The 21970-nt window shown below is 32.3% G+C and overlaps 1 protein-coding gene and 1 non-coding gene across 2 annotated transcripts; both read right to left on the reverse strand.

The window, feature by feature from the left end:
* Positions 1 to 10222: 10222 nt before the first annotated feature.
* TRNAM-CAU (transfer RNA methionine (anticodon CAU)) lies at positions 10223 to 10294 on the reverse strand. Its single transcript has one exon. It is a non-coding gene; the product is annotated as a tRNA-Met (tRNA).
* Positions 10295 to 13079: 2785 nt separating this feature from the next.
* Positions 13080 to 18759, reverse strand: LOC147408179 (uncharacterized protein At1g28695-like). The gene is made up of 3 exons (XM_086437054.1): positions 18536 to 18759; positions 18009 to 18422; positions 13080 to 13757 (listed from the first exon to the last, which is right to left on the reverse strand). Exons 1-3 carry the CDS (start codon positions 18683 to 18685, stop codon positions 13203 to 13205), a joined length of 1119 nt encoding a protein of 372 aa, XP_086293180.1. The 5' UTR covers positions 18686 to 18759; the 3' UTR covers positions 13080 to 13202.
* Positions 18760 to 21970: the final 3211 nt, after the last annotated feature.

The raw sequence follows: 21970 nt of genomic DNA on the forward strand, positions 1-21970 counted from the left end.
GTCATTGAATGGTCGTTTTTTTGTCACTCCTCTTTCTCTCTCTTCTTTTTCTCTCGCTTGATTATTTAAAAAAAAATCGAATTAAAAAAAAAAGATTATTGAATGGCCGATTTTTTCTCTCTCCCCTCTTTTTCTCTCTTGATTTAAAAAAAAAGGCCATTGAATGGTCAATTTTTTCTCTCTCTTGATTATTTAAAAAAAACATTGAATAGTCATTTTTTTCTCTCTCATCTTTCTCTTTATGAAATAAATACATAAAAAAGCTTTGAAAAAATAAAAGAGAGAAAAAAAATAAAGGACTTACAAGGTGCAAATGATAAATAGCTTCCTTCTTTCGAATTGGCCTATAAAGACCCTTTTAGATAATTAGGATTTCTGAAATTAAAACATCCAATAAACAACTATCCCATGATGTAATAATAGAGAAAAATCAAAATCAAAAGACTTAAAAATACAAAGAAGTTACAGTTTATTAAGGAAGAAGAGAGGAAAAGCAAAATTATTCAAAAAATCAAGAAAAAGAAAGAGGAGAGAAAGAAAAAATCGGCTATTCAATGTGTGTTTTTTTTTTTTTAAATTCTCTTTTTTCAATAATCATGAGAGAGAAAAATCAACCATTCAATGGCCGTTTTTTTTTTTTTTTAATTCAATTTAAAAAAAAAAATCAAAAGAGAGAAAGAGGAGAGAAAAAACCGGTCATTCAATGGCTGTTTTTTTTTTTTTTTAAATTCGATTTTTAAAAAAATAATCAAGAGAGAGAAAAAACCGGCTATTCAATGGCCGATTTATTATCGTTTTGGTAATTTGCAATAAATTCGATTCTTTTTGTGAAATAATTATTTTATTTTTATAATTTTCACTTAAAAAAATAAAAAAACATAAAATCAAAGATATCGTAACAAAACTTCAACTACATTTCTAATGATCCAAAGTGAATCATCGGGTTTGAAATTTAACATTTGGCATTGAAGCGCATATGTGAGGTCGTCTTCTCTCTTCCCTTTAGTAGATCGATAATAGGGAATTTGAAGATAGCATAATAAAAAAGATATTTTTATAATTGGGTCAGACTCGTGGAGTAGCACATGAACCCAACCGTTCAAACACAAAATCCAATGGTTGAGATTAATTCTCAAGGTAAGTATGTTTGGGGGATGTGTTATACATATATGCACAAATCTCAGTAATTGGATTTTGTTTTTACTCAGTTGGAATCATGTGTTTTCTCATGAGTCATTGGCACCCATACTCACTTGTAATTTTAGAAAACTAATTAACATGCTCATGAGACTTGTGTAATTGTAATTTTATAATGTAAGGGCCTTTTTTAATTTAAAATATTAATTAAGTCAATTTTGAAAATAACATAATAAAAAGAATGTCTTTATAATTTTGAGAAAACTAACTAATGTGTTTATAGGAGTGGTAGGATTGTAATTTTATTCGTTTTAATAAAAATGACCTTGGTAATAATAAAGTTAAATGTAAATATAGTTAGTTTATAGGAGTTGTAGAATTGTAATTTTATAATGTAAGGGCCTTTTATAATTTAAAACATTAATTAAGTCCATTTTGAAAATAACATAATAAAAAGAATATCTTTATAATTTTGAGAAAATTAACTAATGTGTTTATAGGAGTGGTCGGATTGTAATTTTATTCGTTTTAATTCAAATGACTTTGGTAATAATAAAGTTAAATGTAAATATAGAGTGATATCGGCATACCACATCCACATTTTGTTGAATATTTGAGATACTTTTATGTTTTAAACTGACAACATGCCCCCCATTGACCTCAACCGTCTTTTATGGATTTGTGAAAAATTACCTAAATGTCTCATCTCCAACATCTAACCAAAAACCCTCATATTTTCCTAAACCAGTCATCTTCATTAAATAATTTTCTCCCTCATCCATACATAATGAAAATTATCAAAACTCTCATTGCCGTTATTAAGAAATCAAGTCGGCCAAATATATATAGTGTCGTTTTTTTTATGAGCGTGGTTCCTGACCCGTTGACCCAACTAGTAGGAGGAGGCAACTAGTCTCTTAGAACAGGTACATACAATACCTCACAAACCACACATACCAGGAAAGCAGGGATAAATCCCTTGGGTTGTTAATGAGGGTCTTCAACTCAAGAACTCTCCCTTTTTGAAGGGACGCGTTGGCCACTGCACCTAACGCTCATTGGTTGTGTCGTGTTTATTAGTAAGCATAAGTTAAAAATATGGTAAAAGTTCACAATAATTTGAATTTGTAAATAGAAAAATCTGTACAAAATACAATCAATAAAAATAAAATAATTAAAAAAGATTTTTTATTTTCATGTTAAAGATGATTTTAATCTGTAAGCTCCAAAAATTTATGAATTTTATCAAGCCTTCTAAAATTTGGAATATAATACATTTATTTGGAAAATGAAAATTTTGCACAATCCACGAACTTGCAATTTATGATCCAACTTATCCTTTGTTATCAAATCCAATTGCTAGAAATCATTACTAATGTTGAGTTTTAGTGTGTAGATTCCAGTATGGATTGGGTGGGCCAAAATTTCCAAGAAAAAATCACTTAATTGGATCTTGACAACTTCATGTCGTTTGGTATTACAACTCTCAAATCCAATTGAGGTTTTTAAAAAATGAAGATTAAGGTCGTACTATCAGAGTTTTACCAAATTCGTATAAATGTATACAAACTTAGATGCCCCTAATATGAATCCTAACGGGCCTACTACCAAAGTTTTACCAAATTCGTAAAAAAAAAAAATTCAGAATATGGGTTAGAAGTTTCAGATAAAGCTGATTTTTTGTGAAGACGATCTCTATTATGAGAAGATCATCCTCACAAAAAATCAGTCCAATCTGAAATTTCTAAATCCATCAAAATTGGTTTAGAAATTATTGATAAAAAATTGATGGTCCACATTCTAAATCACTTTTGATGGGGTTAGAAGGTTCAATCCGAAATTTCTAACCTCTATTTTGAAAAATGATTTTTTTTACATATATTTTTACTTATGTCCCTTGAACGCTCCCCATACATATATATATATTGAGATTTGACTTTCATGATAATGAGACACTGACATTTTATGTACTCTGCAATATTGACAACAAACATTTATTTATTCATTTATTGTAATAACATATCGAAACATGGGAAATTTGTTACAAATGAAGATTTCTCCCTCAAGATAACATGAAAAACACATTATGCAGCTACAAAGCTATTATCGTATATGGGTTTATGTGGATAAAGTAGTAATTGAAACATAGTGTACCTTCATGGAGTGGTGATGCCTGCAAAACAAAGAATGAAAAAAATTAGGAATCTCATATCAACTTCTGAGGCCCCACAAGACCAAGTACCTAAAATATATGATTTAACAATTGAGTATTAATTACAAATGATTATTTCATGTAGGAGGACGGATGGACAAGTCAATGTATTGGACGAGATTTAAAATCTCATGTTTATTTTTCTCATTGTTGAACGAGACATCTTAAACACATTGGAAAACTCATCCAAGACAACTCGGTCTCATTGCTGGACGAGACGAGATGTCAAAACAAGTTTTAAAATCATGTATGTAAGAAAATCATTGAGAGTGAGAGGGAGATTACTTCCACACTTGTAGTGCCGAGGGACTGTCCTTCCGCACCGTTGAACAATTCTTATGGCTCGATTGATGTCTAAGAGGGCTGCTACCTTTGGTGTAAGTATTTGGCATATGCACTTAAGATGGCTAACCCTAAGACGCTCGCAACATTCCGGTGTGGGAACCTTTCCATGCAGTATTGACTCACATGCCTTAACCCAAAGTGCCCTCTCCGCCTTACACTTAAACGAAGCACGTGTTGTCCTCGCACATGTCATCCTCACCTCCCACTGCCCCACAACAATCAACCCAAACAAAAGCATGAAGGCCATTGAACTCCCTCTCATTTTTTTTTCACACACAAACCTCCTACACACCCCGCTCAACCATATAAATAGGAGAAAAGGCTCTTACGGGCACCACTATTTCAACTCGCATTACTTTTTGACTTTCACTAGAGTTTAAATCCTTTCCAAACCTTTTTTTTTTTTTTTTGTTCTTACATACAATCAAATACATATATTGACCAAAGATTTGTCTTTAAGGCCTTGTTTGGTATACTTGAAAATTCTCAATTCAGCTAGAATAAAATGTTTCAGTCCTTGGGTACTTGGTTGTCCTACTGCAAATCACAGTAATTTTTGTTGATTCTCCATTATTCTTTGCCTACAACCAATATTGCTCCTTATGAATTGCCACATAACAAAAGATGTTGCTCTGGAAAGAGTTAAATGGGAGAACAAAATTTATCTAGTCCACCTCAAATCTTCCAGATAAGCCATGAGGATAAAGATGAATTCCTACACACACAATCAAGATATTTAAAAAAAAAAAAGATTGATCAACCAAGCACATTTAAGTATTTGACCATTATTTTAAAAATTAGTTTTTCGGACAAACTAATTTGGACATCAAAATTGAAATGTATGTTCTTTACAAAAGTCACTCCAGCTCCAAAAGCTAGCTTCTGAAAGAAACAGAAGCCTAGAGCATGAAAAGTCAAATCTAGTAGAAGTTTGTTCATTACAAAAGCACATATATCAGAAATTGATGTTCGTTTGACAGTTGTTTATTGTTAGATTCTATTAAAATAATCAGAATACCCTTAATATTGATAATGCACAAAAAATGAGTAAAATACCTTAATGAATATATAATTACACCATATATGTATATAATAAATTTATATTAAAAAATTATAAAATAATTATTTTTTAATTTAAATAAATTTATAAATTTTATAATTCTATCAAAAATTTGGTAGCATCTCCTCTTAAAAATGATCATATGAAATTTTCCTGATTTAGAAAATATCTACATAATACACGATCCAACATCCACATAAAGATAAATGGTGTTTTGGTAATAAATTAGTGATGATGAAGTGCTTTTAGTCTTGGTAATAAAGATGAAGGGTATTTTGATAGTAATCCCCTTTTGGATGATGAAGGGTATTTTGGTAATCCCTTTTTAAATTTTAAGGTTTGGTTTGACTGCAAATTTGATAAAAGATTAAAGGTATTTTGGAAGAAGAAGGGTATTTGGTAATTCCCTTTTATTTTTAAGGTTAAGTTTGATCGAAATTTTGATTAAAGATGAAAGGTATTTTGGTAATTGATAAAAATGAAGGGTATTTTGGGAAAGATGAATGGTATTTTGTTAATTCTCTTTTATTTTTTAAAGTTAAGTTTGGTTGAAATTTTAATTAAAGATGAAGGGTATTTTGATAATTTCTTTTTTTATTTTTTAAGGTTAAATTTGATTAAAGATGAAGGATATTTTAGAAATTTAAGGATATTTTAATAATCTCATTTCATTTTTTAAAGTTAAGTTTGGTTGAAAATTTGATTAAAGGTGAAAGGTATTTTGGTAATTATACTTATGCCGTTTTATGTTTTTGACATCTTGCAAAATCCATTTGAAAAAATCTCTCTTAAATGACTTCTTTTATAAGTTACTTTTAACCTTCAATTGAAATCCGCAAGAACCAAAAAAATCCAAACAAACGTTATTTATCTAACTTTTTTGGCTTTAAAAAAAAAATGGTTCTTAAAACTCAAACGAACAGGGCCGAAACTTTTGGAATAGATACCTACTTCTAATAGTGCTTGATAGTTGGTGAGATGAAAGAAGTGGTAAGCTAGTCAAAATGGAGTACAGATTTCCCATCGAGGAACGTAGGTGCTAAGTTGTCAAATGAATACCACACAAACACATGTCCAGAGAGTCTTGAGATATCTAAATATTTCAGGTTTAACCCTCCGAATTTATTAATTTCAACTTTAAATCTCTTTTGAAAACTTATTTTTCAAACTCGAAAACTAAACTTGACTCGACGTGATACAAATGTCCATCAAGTGGAGTCATTTGATAGTCAACTCAACCGAATCAAACTAAAATATTTAATGATGTTAAGTGCCCTTTGCCCCGTGCATTTTCTCCCCAAAATCAATCAGTGTAAGATCTATTGCTCCTCTTCAATCTTAAAATCTACTTATGCAATCTTTCCAACTTACAAAAACAATACACTTGTAAAGGAAGTAGAAGATGGTTTTGGAACATAAAACGGACTTTTACAAGAAGTTGAAGTGGATAGATTGAAGATGAAATTGAGCGATTTAAAGAACTCTGAAGATAATGGATTTTCCGGTAAAATAATTACGGGCTTTATTGTAGAGTTGAGGTTCATAATTGAAGAGAAAGTTTAACTAGTAAAAACTTGAAGATGATGAATTTTTTAGTAGAAAAATCAAAAGGATTTTCTTCAAGAGATTGAAATCAATGGTTTAAATTTTAAAGAAATGATTGAATACATTAAAGAGCTTGAAGATAGTGGATATGGGACAGAAATAAGTGTTTTTTGAAGAAATTTTTGGGCGAAATAAGATGTGTTTTTAACTCGGTCCATTTGACTCAGACAAGTTTTTGACTTGACTTGGTCGACTTTCTAATAGACTCTAATCCATCAAGTTGATATTTCGAGTTCTGGACTTGATTCACCTTGAAATCAAATCGAGTTGATTTGACAAGTTTTAAAAATATGGTTGAAACAATAGTTACCAAATTCAGATTTGTTAATTATTCAGCTGGGGTTCAATTCCGTTAATTTGGAAAAGTTTCATAAAAATGGACTAAATTTTGAGGGATATAGAAATAATTTTTGTAGATAAATAATTCGGATTTTTCAATTATTCAGCAAATGTTATCGTATATGGTGATTAAATGTAAATTATCTATTAATTTGTTGACTCGCTTTGCTTCAAAAAATTATGAGAATTTTGTGATTAACAAAGAATTTTTCCAAAATCAAAAGAACAAGTCTCTCCCAAATAACATCTTAATCAATAGAAACGTTACAAAGAATCTAAGAATCCAAGCCTTTTTGGTACTCCAAAAATGCTCATCGACCAATTGCAATCAGAAAATGATCTTAAAGATGTTAATGTTAAAGTCTTGATGCTGAAGTAAAAAATCATGATTTTAAAACTCGTTTTGACTTCTCGTCTCGTCCATGAACAAGACCGAGTCGTCTCGGATAAGTTTTCCTATATTTTTGAGTCGTCTCGTTCAACAATGACAAAAACAAAGTATGAGTTTTAAATCTCATCCGATACATTTGACTTATCTATCCGTTTCATTGGTGGACAATACGAAGACATATCAAATGAGTCATCTTGGTCTCGGACAATATTTAAAACCATGGTAGAAATTGAAGAAGATTGAGGAATCAAACCCGAACATATTGAACATGTTTTCAGATTAGACAATAAATAATTTTTTTACTATCGTGTCATGAGGTTTAAATTTAGAGAAGCATATTCTATTTTAGTTGGGGATTTAGGATCATTCCTAGTAAATGTAATGGATTAAACTACAAATATTAAGATATTAGAATACGTATCTCAAAGTACATGTGTTTGTATATTGTTCATTTAACATCTTAGCATCCACTTTCCTTGAACAACAAATCTGGACTCATCAAAATGGGGGTAGGTGTAAGCGTATGATCATCACCTTAGACTGGTTAATTTTGATAGCCAAATGAGATATTTTTGTTGAGATACACTTTGAAAAGACCATGGGTCCTAATAGTTGATGGATAAATGCCACTTTGTCTTGTCTTTTTATATTTTATCTTTTAGTAGACCCCACATGAAGAATTTCTCTCACACTTTTGTGATCACACCAATCAAATGTAATAAACCTTAATCTAGAATTTTAAAATCAAATCCAACGATATAAGTGCCAACTTGACTAAGTTTTTTTTTATTTTAGGCAAACAGGTTTAAGGCAGACCAAGACCGTGTATGAAGGGGTTTAATGCCAACTTGACTAAGTTTTTTTTTTGGTGAGCAAGGTCAAGGCAGACTTAGACCAGCGTAAGAAGCGGCTCAAGGGTCCTTCTTCCAACTTAACACGAAGCTAAGTTGTCCTTCTTCCAACTTAACTAAGTTGATAAAGATATGTGAAGTGTTAGTTTTCATGTATCATTAAAAAAATAAAAAACATACATCGAAGATATCGTAACAAAACTTCAATTAGGTATCTAATGATCCAAAGTGAATCATTGGGTTTGAAATTGAACATTTGGCATTCAAGCACATATGTGGGGTCATGTTCTCTCTTCCCTTTAGTAGATCGATTAAAGGGAATTTGAAGATGGCATGATAAAAAATATATTTTTATAATTGGGTCAAACTCGTGGAAAAACACATGAACCCAACCGTTCAAACACAAAATCCAATGGTTGTGATTAATCATCAACATAAGTATATTTGAGAGATGTGTTATAGATATGTGCACAAATCTTAGTAATTGGATTTTGTGTTTACACAGTTGGAATCATGTGTTTTCTTATGAGTCATTGGTACCCATACTTGTAATTTTAGAAAACCAATTAACATGCTCATAAGGCTTGTGGAATTGTAATTTTATAATGTAAGGGCCTTTTATAATTTAAAATATTAATTAAATTAATTTTGAAAATAACATAATAAAAAGAATATCTTTATAATTTTGAGAAAACTAACTAATGTGTTTATAGGAATGGTAGGATTGTAATTTAATTTGTTTTTAATAAAAATGACCTTGGTAATAATAAAGTTAAATGTAAATATAGCTTTGGTTCGGATCCTTCTAAGTAAAATGGGTAAGAGGATTCTGGATTATTTAGAACCTGAACAAATCATATGCAATGCCATTGTAATTTCACATTGTTAGAGTATTAGGTAAGAAGCACTACAATAAGATGTATTGAGATACGTCAAATCATTTTTATAAAGAGTAGGGTAGATTTGTTGAGAACAAATTAGATGACGATTTGTTGGGATTAGATTTAGTTTGTGATTATCTACTCGGTTAAGATTTTCTTCATTTTCTATATAAACTCTCTTCGGATTATTATACTTAATTCATTGAAAGAAATCAATCCATCTCCATTTTTTTTATAATCGAGTGACAGCAAATTGAGCCCGTATTTGGTCTTGTCCAAGGATTACTCCCGAGGCACGTGCAACACCCACACACCACACTCATCAGGTGAGTAAAGGTGCACCCTCGCGGGTGGCCCTTAAGAAATTAATGCTCGTACTGGATATCAAAGTCACGACCTACAAGCATTGATCACTTATCGGTCAAAATTTTCCATTGAGTCAATCCCTCGAAGTTACCACTCTTTCATACACATATCCAACCATTCTCCATGGGAATTCTAATTTAATTGCAAAGAAGCGAAGAAAAATCGTCCCACACCCAAGGGCAGAGCCAAGATTTTCTTGTAGTGGGGGCAAACCATGGTTAGTTGTATAATTGAAGAAATTGAAGATGAGTGATTTTAGGGATAAATTCAGAGATTTTTTGTTAGAAATTAAAGAAAATGATATTTAAGTTATTTCCAATTAGTATATGAGAAGCCCGGTTAAGAGGCAATCTCATCAACAAAAAATGAAGGGAAGGGGAGGGGAGGGGCGTAAAGGGGAGAGAGTGACAAGGTGGGGACAAACGGGGCATGTAATTAATTGAAAATATAAGGGTGTCTCCAAGTTTTGTCGGGGCAATTGCCCCACTAGCTCCACCCCTGCTCACACCTCTATCTTTCAGGGGTCCAATCTAACCTTGATATATTTTATGAGAAAAATCATATTTTTTTTCTTAGAATCATTTTCTATAAAAGGGTTTTTTGTAAGAAAACATTTCAATACAATCATATATATCCTGACATCCAATTTGCTACCAAAATTAAAAGTTCAATGCGGAATCAAATTCATTGATCATCATAAAAGCCAAAATCCAATGATTTGAAATTGACAGATGATCTTACTCCATTTTATTATGTTTAGAGCAACTTCTTTTGTTATTCTCCTTGTTTGTCATCATTGATTAGATCCACTCCACCACGTTAATTTTTTTGTTCATATATTTTCCATGGAAATCTTTTCCCACCTTGGGTGACTTTTTTTTCGCAAAAAGTAGAAAATGATTTTCTCACCTCCCAACACTCTTCTCCCTGAGTTACCTTTGTCGAGTTTCTGACCTCGCTCAATTTATTTATTTATTGAGTTGATTTCATTGGGTGGTGGGTGGTGCGTGGTGAGGCTAAAACGTAAACTGGGAATATCAGAGCCAGGTTTCGATCCTGGGACCTGTGGGTTATGGGCCCACCACGCTTCCGCTGCGCCACTCTGATTTTATGTTACATGAATTCTTTTTTATTTGGTTATAAATGTACTAAAGACAATATCTAGTTTAACGGCTGAAATGAATGGGACGGTTAAATCAATTCATCCTGGGAAATTCATGAATGGCTACAGTTAAAATCTTATATAAGATTATTTCTAAATATTTATAACCTGTTTCCAAAAACGTTTTAGGAAAATTTCCATTTTTGTGAGAGGTGTTTTTAGATCACACTACTTGTTTCTATAGTAATTAAGTTCCAATCCAATAATTATTCAAGAAGAATTCAATTTGGTTAATATGGATAAATTAAAGAAGGTATAGGAAAAAAAAAATAACAAGGTAAATTATAAATAATTTACAATTGATGTTTTGAATTTCTTTCCAAAACCGATCTTCAACTCCCAAAAAATTATATCTAGTGGGTGATGGGTAAATTTATTTCAATATTTGATTCATTGATTTAATCAAATCTCTTATTCGGAGAACTTTACAAAATTTCAAAAAGAACTGTGATCATGAGTAAAACAAGTCGGAATCATTATACTTGACAAATGCCTAAAGAGATGCTTGACTCATGATAATCTAACTCTTTTTTCATATGTTCTTTGTACATTCCCATCGTAGAATCGTAGATCCTTTGCTTCGAGATACTTATGAAAAAACTTAATGATTCTGTAATTGCCTCTAAGAGCATATGAACAAAGAGTCAGAAAATCACGATTTGAGACACTTTGGATGGGGGAGGTGTTGTAAAAGGCAGAGTCAAAAGAAATTGATATAATAAAAAAAATAATCATTTTCATATGAAAACATCCATTATTTTTAAGTTAAGCACCAAAATGTATCTGAAAGCGCCCTCGATCCGCGGAGTGCGCGGATCCGCTTTTGACCCTTGAGGTTTGGGAGTCGCCACCTAGTTATTATGGTCTAGGAACCATACTGACTCTAACATGGATAAAAAGAACTAATCTACTATAAAAAATCTGAATTCGGGGATCAAGTTACGGGGTTGGAAGGTGTTAGGCACCAACCCCGCCCGGCCAAAGCCGGTCTCTACTAAAGTCCCAAGTAAATTACATTGCTAAAACCTAGATAAAAAAATAAATAAAAATAAAAATTTACCTTTCCGATGGCAAGGACTTGGTTCCCTCAGATCTGACAAAAAGAGCTCCTTGTACCGTGCTCCCTTGCTTCGTTCTGTTTCCGGATTTGACTTTGGATCTCCGAGGCAAGGTATCTCCTTGTTTTTGAATCTGAACTCTTCAAATTTGTTGCGGATTTGGGGATGTTTTTAGAAGGCTTTTGGGTGTTTTCTAGACTAAAATTGAAGGAGGGATGTTAGCTAAGGAGTTGGGACTCCAAAACTAGGGTTTATGGGGGGCTAGGGGAGCTTCTAGACCTACTTCTCTTAGGGTTTATTATTTGATACGAAAATAGGGTGTGAGCACCTCTATTTATAGATGTTTTTAGGGGTTGATTTGGATAGAGTTAGTATTTAATTAGATATCTTTTAATTAGAGTTGTGTTTTAATTTGACTTGTTTTAGGTAGAATTATGTTTTAATTAGAATTGTTTTAGGTAGAATTATTTTTAAGTTAGAACTCTATTAGATAGAGTTATTAATCAATTATAATTCTATTATGACTTTTGGTCTTATTTGATTGACTTTTAATGTTTTGACTTTAGTCTTAATTGATTGACTTTAAGTATCTTGACTTTAGTCTTGCTTAATTGACTTTAATTTTGACTTCAGTCTCACTTGATTGACTTTAATACCTTGACCTTAGTCTTGCTTGATTTACTTTGATTTTTGGAGAACCCCTCCTCTAAAATATTTTTAATTCTTTGGACCCCCAAATGGAGGGGTCCTTAAAGAAATATCCCACGAACCCTCAACAATTTTGCCTGAGAGTCCGATTAATCGATTTTTTAGGTTCAAATTTTTAAATTAATTTCATTAATGTTTAAATTTAATTATTTAATATTTTATTTATTAATTTCGGAATTTTTTATCATGAAAATTGTGAAATTACCGTTTTGCCCCCGAAGAGGACTTTTCACGTTTCAAGTCGGTTTTTAATGTTCTAGGATGTTTTAGAATCGATTTTTCGTAAGGAATTCAATGAGAAATATTAGTTTGTGTCATTTATGAAATTTTTTGTGTGAAATGATTGTGAACTTTATAAGGGGCATTTTCGTAATTTTGTCAAATTTTGTTAAAATTGGTGAAATGATTTATTTGGTTTCGATTTGTTATTTTATGTGTTCGAGAGAGTTTTCCTAAGCGTAACGTAGGCTCTAGGGTTATTTTGAGGTTAGGGGTATTTTGGTAATTTGATAATTTTTAGTGATTTTTATCGTGAAGCTTCTTTTTGATCTGCAAGATGATGATTTCTATGTTTCTGGGGTCGTACTTTCCTAGCGTAGCGTGGTTTCTAAGGTTTTGTCAATTCGAGATACCTCATCTGGATTTCTGAAACAAATCTGGTAACAAAGTAAAGCAATGGAATACACATTCATCATTGGGAATCCTTGCGATCGGGTTGACGAGTTGATTAATCAGGCAGATGCAAAAATGGGGTGTCTACAGTATCGAAGATATTTTTCATCAATTATTGAATAGAGTGTTTTTAAACAATCCCATGGTTCCCACATGAGTGATTCTATAGGAACATTTATTTTCTCGATTCTTATAGAAGTGGTTTTAAACAAACAATTCTATCGAAGCAAAGTCACATAAATGAAGCCTAGATATTTTTTGTAGAGCTATGCTTTTTAATTCAGGGGTATGTGAAACTCAAATCTTCAACATAATGAAGAATTATTTTGAATAACATTTAAGAAAAAATCATCTATATAAATAATTACAAAAGACTAATAGTACCTCTGAGTTTATAAAAAGCATAAAATATAACTTAGACCATACTAGCATTGAACCCAATCCATGATCTGCCACATTGTATATGATTGGACCATTGATACTTTAATGTTTCATTGCCAGGAGGGCCCTTTAACATTTTTCGATAACCAATGGAAGATTTATACCTGTTCCAATCTTTAAGAACAGCCGTCAGATCAACCACCTTGGCTTTTATAGTTCGACAACAATTCGAATGGACGGTGATCACAGCTCCAAAATCTTTGCTATTTTCGCAAAATCCACTAAAATAGAGGGTGTCCAAGAACCTCACATTTAACCCCAACTGCCTAAGGACACCCCTATGCATCATTTCTTTCAGTACATCTTGCTCTTTCATCCCTGTATAGTTGGCATTATCTTTCATTGCATACCATGTGTCAAATAAAGAGATGGTCTTGTCGTTCGATCTCACGAAGTAGAAGCCAGTGTTGATGAGATTGAATACGGAACATTCATTGTTGCTGAATGTATCACAACTTAATTGGATATGATCGCTTTCATTTCGACTCAATCTCAAAAATGGGCTCCTTAGCCACATTACGTCTGCATCCTATAACGATTATAAAAAAAAGATCACAAATGGAGAAGAAAATTATTCTATATTTATTTAAAGCAATTTTATTGAGAAAGAATAAAAATATAAGAGGTCTAGCTGATCTCTACAAACCAAACAAAATAGAAGAAATGATCTCTATCTTTGCACAATAGAGAAAAAGTATTATTATTATTAGTAGTCGTAAATTGCATAGTATATATTAAAGTAATATGCACCATTTATCTAATATATATATATATATATATATTGAGATAGATAAAAATTCTAGGCGAGTCAACTTTGTGCTAAAAAAATAATTGATTACAACTAGCCTTTACGTAAGATAAAGGTTCTAAAATTATAAGGGAAAGAGAAGAATGTGGATTGTGGTAGTGAGTAATATGGACAGACTTAACATAGTATTCGATTAGAAAACCACACATTGTCTTGGATATGGTTTTGTTATAAGAAATGGGGTCCAACTCAAAACTAATTGGAAATGAGTGAAGAGGCCCAAAAGCTTATATGGACAGGCAAAGAAATGAGTGTGTGATGTGGGACTAAACTTAACACGTCCTCGCACGTGTGGCCTGGACTGGGCCAAAGCCCGTTGAGATATGTATTGGATGACGTGGAGGAGATAAAGGCTCAATCTAATACCATGATAATTTTGGGAGTTGGAAACAATTGGCAACTTGAAAAAGAGATGTCCCAACCACTAGATGATGCGGACATTCCTACCAACCATTAAAAGAACTTTTAAAGCTTAGATCCCACAAAGTCTCGTCATTCTACTCCATCTAGATCTAGATATGGCCAATCCTTTCTTTTGAGAAGTAACGTAAAGAAAAGGGGAAAAGCCCTTCAAGGAAACACTACCACACCATTACACAAATTAGATACCATATTACCTTACAGTTTTAGGTAACACAAGACAAGAATCACGTTTTGTTTGGATTGGATTGAGAGAAATGAAGAGAAAAGAAACTCATTAAAAGAAAAGAAAGAATAAATTCAATTTATTTCCATCTTGTTTGGTTTAACAATAGAAAAGTTTAAGTTTGAAGAGAAAAAATGGTGGAATTGTAATTTTTAGTACTTTTATTAGTCATCAACATTTCATTTCTCTAATTTTGAGAGAAAAAAATAGAGGAAAAACTTTCCTATTTTTTTCTTTATTATTTTTTCTTTAATCTCCTCACTTAACTATCCAAACAAAAGAAATGGAGAGAAACTCACTTTTTCTTTTCTCTCCATTTCTCTCAATCCAAGCACACCATAAGAGATCCAACTTGATGCCCAAAAGATGATACCAAGACATCCACATATGTGACATTCCAAAACGTAAACACCTCATTTTTACCAAGCAAATGTGTATTTCAATAGAATATCAAGATACAAATTTTTAAGAAAATTTCAAAAAAATGCACAACTATTATTAAAATTCATGTTCTAATAACTATTCATTTTAATTCCGAAAATATGCATAGTTAGATTGTAGGGATTTTAAATTGAAAATCTCACTAATGGAAGGTAGAGAGCTTGTTGATATTTATTCGAAAAGTAATAATTTTGCAAAAAAAATAGCAAGATTGTTGCTATTTATTCTAAGGGTCATGATCTCACATACTTTATAGAAGTGAAGATATCTCACTAAAAATACATGTTTTGAAAATTAAAATAAATATTATATGAAATGAGAATTTTCCCATATTCAGCACTTGAAGTAATAATTTATCCTTAATTTTTCATCGTTAAAGATCTTAATAGAAGATGGAGATCCTATATCTAATCAAACGATATCAGGTCCAAACATACAACTTGATAGTTTCAACGCTGTCGTGTGCCCTAAAAATGCCACGTATAACACATTTTTGTTTGACTCACTTTGTTCTTGACCTATTAAATGTAAAACAGCTACTTTTATCATTCCCACACGTTGATTTTTTGGGTAGATTATTTTACTTTATTAAGCATAAGGACAAAATTATATTCCACGTGGCAATTTCTATGTGGGTTATTAAATAATCACTCAGATACGTGACAGGAATGTCCTTGTATTCAGGGACACGTGGCATTATTTAAAGGGAAACGTGTACAGTTAGAATTGTCCTTCTAAATCAGCTCACCGACTTTACCTGATGAAGATCATTGCCGACGATGATCTGATGTAACCAATAACATCATATTAAACTACCACGACTTTTTATACCAATTAGGTTACACTTTTTCTTTTGAAATCTAACAAGAAACAACCTTCTTTGAAACCAATTTGTTTGCATTTTAATATAATACTGTCAGGTGTATCTTGTTTCTTCACCCCCACCAATTTTAACTTTCACGGAAACTGGACGAGTAATCAAGACAAGAAAGCGGACAAATGTAAGAGTGTTGGTACTGTACTCATGGGAGTTAGGTTGCAAAAAGACCGCCAATCTTGGCCCACTGTTTTATAACTGTTTCTCACTCACAATACTACAAATCCTGATTGGTTAATTCGTAGGCCCACTGATTCTTAACTGGCTCTCACTCACAGGAAAAATAAAACACACACACAAACTGATTTATAACGGGAACTACTATTGGTATCCCAACTTCAATTAAAATTAAAAATACTAAAATTATTCGGACATTTTTTTTTTTTAGAACACCCCCCACCCCAAGGGCAGAGTAGTACTGGGGGCAAACTATAGTTAGTTGTATAGTTAAAAAACTTGAAAATGAATAGTTGATTTTAAGAGATTTAGAGATCATTAGTTAGAAGTTGAAGAAAATGATATTTAAGTCATTTCCATTTAGCATACGAGAAGGCCAGTTAAAAGGCAATGTCATCAACAAAAAATTGAAAAGGGAATGAGAGGAGGGTAGGGGAGCAAAAATTGGAGGGAGGTGAGGGTGTGGGGGCAAATGGGGAGAGAGTTGAGAGTGTAAGGGCAAATGGGGTATATAATTAGTAGAAAATACAGGGGTGTCTCAAAGTTCTATGGGGGCAATTGCCCCCACTAGCTCCGCCTCTGCCTCGGCCCCCCACCCCCTACACTCCCTACACTCATTGACCCGACATATACATAATCATAAATATATTTTTTTTGTGTATCTCAAAACAAAGAATCTATGATCTGTAATGGGAGTACATGGGGTGTCTGAAAAAAGAGCATTAAATTATCACAATTCAATAATAATAAAATTTTAAAAATAAAAATGAATCTCTATTTCATATGTTAAATATGAAGAAATTTCAAGTTTGACACAGTGTTCATTTTACTTCTTAAAACATGTTTTTCTAATAAATTCGTCACTTATATAATATAAGAACTCGTTAATTCGTCATTCTTAATGACAACGAAATCTTGTTAATTCAATTATTCAAGTTTAGGTAGTTTTTTTTTTTTTTCTAATGTGTGTTGTGGTGTAAGAAAAGTCAAATGCCCCCTTAGCTTCAAACGGCCATAACTTTTGATTTGAAATGAAATTTTTTAGATCTGCATTTGAACATTAATAACTTTTGTTATGATAGAGATTTTCAATCGCAGAAAAGTCAAGTTTACATTTCATAGAATCCTGGCTAAAGCATACCTTAATTGACTTTTCTATGAGAAAAATCTTTTATAGATATAATCTTCATCAAGTTGAAACCTTCAACGTAATAAGACACATTCGATCGACAATGAGATCAAAAGCCATGACCTCTTCAAATTCGAAAATGCTTTAATGCCAGCGTTGGACAGAGAAAAGTTGATTTTCCAACTTGTATCTCAAGGAAATAAATTTATGATTACTTGTGCATCATCAAGTGAACTCAGTTTTGGACCCAGTGTCAACGCAGGTAGTGTAGCTCTTACAAATTAAGTAGCTACTTTAGAAATCAACTCCCGAAAGAGCACAGGATCTGCAATGATCACCCCAAAAACAAAAAACAAAAAAAAAAAAGAAAGATGGAGAGTTGCTATTGGCACCCCCAACTTTTACTCATTGCACTCCAATTACAATTAAAAGAGATATTTCCCAAAACCCTTACAGTATTCATTTTAATTTCCCCAAACATGTCTTTTTCAAGTGAATTCGTCACTTTCATAATCAGCGAATTCGTTGATAGTAGAATCAAGAATGGTGTGTTTAGTCTTTAATTAGAGTAAATTTAAGAAATTGGGGTGTAATAAGTAAAGATTAGGGTTCCAAAAAGAAAAACTCTATAGTGTGCAAGTGCAAGTGCAAGGCTCATGAATCAAGATCAAAATGAAAAAGAAGGGGAGAGGAGAAACATACAGTGAAGATGAAGCTGTAGCCACGCTTGAGAACATCAGAAAGAAAAAGAGTTCTTCTCCACATCATGTTGATGAAACCTCGAGACATATAAAATTTCTCTCCAACAAAATCATCACCACCGTCTGTTACAAGTCTATAACAATGGCGCCTCATGAAATTGCATTTGTTGAAAGAAAATTGATCAACAGCAACAAAGAGAATATGATCCAACAATGATTGAGTTTCTTCTCCAACCCATAAACTCTCTATGAAGATATCAAACATGGATTTCTCTCCTTCAACATAAGCTTTGTTTACTATTACAATAATTAAGGTTTTGTTCTCCATTGAAGTTCCTTTCAAAGCTGTTTCAAGTTCATCTTCAGGAGGAGGAGGAGGAAGAGGAGGAGAAGGAGGAGGAGTAACCATGGCTGACTATAATCACAAATAACCCAAAATTAGTTCCAATAAAAGAAAATTAAAGAAGTAATAAAAAAAAACCATTTCTATGTATAAAAAAGAAAGAAATAATAGACAAGTTTCCTTACTTGTTTTGTTGATGAAGATGAACATTGGCTGTTGTGGAATGGAGAAATGACATTAGAGATGGTAGGAGACCTAAGAGAAACGAATAGCACTCCTGCAATTAGAAACAAAACTATTGCTAAATTTCCAACACTATTCTTCGTATAATCCATGATGGGTTTGGTGATTAGGAGACTCACACCTCTCTCTCTCTCTCTCTCTCTCTCTCTCTCTAATGGCTGTGCTTTTGGGGGTCTGATCAGATATTTAGATGAAGGGTTTGTTGGTAGATCGATCACGCAATTATTTGTCATAAAGTTAATTAGAGGAGCTTTCAAATGGACTTTTCTAACGTCCATCGATGTTGGACACCAAGTGTCCAATGAACAGCTGAGATGGAACAGAAATATATAGCATTTTCTTTTCTTAACATCATTTTTTTTCTGGGGAATGAGTCTATATCACACAAGTACAAGGAAAAGCTACTTCAGCCATTTGAAATAGGAAAATGTTGGAATGACACAAGGGTAACAAAAATGATGTGGTGGAGTACATATAACCGTAGATGATTTTTACTCGTGTCTCGTGGAAAAATGTGCTCTACAACAGAAGTTTCTGTCACCCTTGTGTCTTTATTTATGTCACCCCAGCACGACTCTTTGGAATAAGGGTTAACCCAACTGGAATCAAAACCAATCAATCTAATTTCGGACCCTTTTAATTAAAATTGAAGAGAGTTGGATTTCTTGGAACCAAACCAATTGAAAATCAAGCTCAATAAGACATTAATTTAAGAGTAATGATTTTCGGACTCCCCCATGTGACATATTCAAAATACTTTCCTAACGTGATATGTGTTAGAATCATAGATCTTTACTCCTCAAGATACACAATTACATGTGTTTATGGGGATATGCAGTTATGTATCCCGAGGAGTAAAGATCTACGACTCTATCAAATGTCACGTCAAAAGAGTATTATAAGTATGCCACGTGGAGGAATCAGATTATCACGACTCTTACTTTAAAGAGTAATGATTTTATGATAACACCCTCCCCCCCCCCCTTCCCCAACCATAGATCTTTTTTTTCGGGATACACAATTGTACATATTCATGGGGATGTGTAATTGTGTATCCCAAGGAAAAAGATTTGTGATTCTAGCTCATGGCACGTCAAGGGGTATATGTCAAAGCGCGTATGTCACGACTCTAATTTAAAATGATTTTAAAAAGAAAATTTTTTTTTGACAAATTTGATTGATTGATTTGCGAATACAAACTAACAAAAATTAGAATTAAGAAAACTTAATAGTTATGATTCTTATAGAAAGTATATGGGAACTAAGTCCATTGATACCTTTACCCTAATTTTAATATAAATTAATTTCTCATTTGCTGGGGAGGTGAGAACTACTCGGGAGTGCGTGGGTGGGTGTTTTTTAATTTAATTGTTGACAATTTTACTATAATAAATTATTATTTTATCTTTCCCACTCTCTTAAATTTATTATTTAATCTTCTTCTACTTGATATCCAAAGCACAAAAGGGCATTCAAATATTTTAGGATCAATATTGTTGGACACTTATTATCCATCCGTGCTGTACAAAGAGTTTCCTATTTAAATCACCCTTTTTTATAATTAAAATCAAATAACGTTTCGTATTTTCTAGGGAAGTTTCCCCTATCCCTTGGATCCTAGAAGCTTCCACATATGAAGGGATATTCATGTCCAATGGCCATCTTCAAAAGTTAATAAAATTATTTATTTTATTACAAAATAAGTCATAGAAGAAAACCTAGAAAGAATACCAATTAATATATTTTCCCCAAATTAATCTTTATGGAGAGTATTACCATATTTATCCAAAAAAAAAATATCTATATATATTACCATAGAAAACGTAATTTAATTGGATCAGATCAAGTCTAACTCTTAGTAAATTGGATTTCTATGAGGTGTCACTATTTGGATCCCTACCAGATTCAATGACAAAAAGTTCATTAAGGGTATACAAAAAATTCTAAATAATTTCATATATTTTAAAATAAATTATATAATAGAGTCATGATGGAGTGACCTGGATGAAAAGCATCTATGATTCCTATACACTTTCACGTCAAGATGTGCGATGTGAGGTGCAATCTTAATTTAATTTATATACTATATAATATAATTTATTTAATTTCTCATATTTTATCAAATCGAAACATATTCGATCCAGAACCGATCTAATGAACCGATCTAATAAGATATCAGATCGAATTCTTATTGAAAATCAAATCCTCAATTCAGCCTCATAATTTGATACAATGATCAAATTTTGAGTCTAGTCCTATCCATTAACAGCCTCACGATTAAGGTAATTCAGTAAATTAAAAAATAGATAATGGACTTGATACAAGAAGGCCCACTAAATTATATAGCTTGATGTGCTACCAAATTTTTCCAAAAACATAAAAGTAGAAGTCCTTGATTGGGCTTTTTATATCCACATATCTACTGGACTTACTTTAAAAATATAATATGTGGATATAATTAATGCTCATTTCTGACCATTCGAAAGTTTACATTTATATTTGTCGGCGAGAGTGTGTCCTCAAATCTAAATATATATGAAAGAGAGACAGAGAGAGTACATGAGTTGAATAAAACAAAGAGTATAGGACTCTTGTGAGTTGGATTCCTATGTACAGAGTATCTTATTATAATGGGAGAGAGTATCATGGGAACAACTATTAGGATACCGACGTTTCACAAAAAGAAAAAAAAACATTTAAAAAAAAAAAAGACTCCCAAGAAGTCACCACATCGCGCACTCTTTGGGCTGGAGAGCATTTGTTTGACTACGCTTGTTAAGTTATATTTTGGGTATCATTAATGTCTTGAACTCGACTCCTCTAAAGAGTCCTCCTTCAAGGGGCTATGTTATGTTGTTCTAACAGTACAAACGAAATTATTCAAATGTTGGAATTAAAGTTCAATCTTTTTAGTTATTCTCGAATAATAACATAGTTCTGTATTCCTTCCTTATGTTTATGTGCTCTACAAGCTCGTGGAGTAGATATGTTTGTCGAATCACGTAAAAAAAAATTTGTGTTATTTTTTTTTTTTTTTTTTTTTTAATTATTTCTATGATCTATTGGTGAATGATCTTATCAAAAATTAAATCTCGAGGTCAAGCATAAAAATGACCTCCACAGTTTCCAAAATAAGAGAAATCACCACATCGCACACTTTTGGTCCCATTAACCTAGAGAGACCATCGGCCAGTCAGGAATCGTTGATCACTTTGGTGTTAACTCTAACATCGTTGGTAAGCCCACCATGACTGACTCATAAGAGCATTTGGTTGACTACGCTTGTTAACTTATATTTGGGGTATCATTAATGCCTTGAACTCGACTCGTCTAGAGAGTCCTCCTTCCAAGGGGTTCTGCTCTATCCTAACGGCACA

Source organism: Akebia trifoliata, chromosome 3 (genome assembly GCF_017979445.1).
Source record: "Akebia trifoliata isolate Shusen 1 chromosome 3, ASM1797944v1, whole genome shotgun sequence".
In the NCBI taxonomy this organism is placed as follows: Eukaryota; Viridiplantae; Streptophyta; class Magnoliopsida; order Ranunculales; family Lardizabalaceae; genus Akebia; species Akebia trifoliata.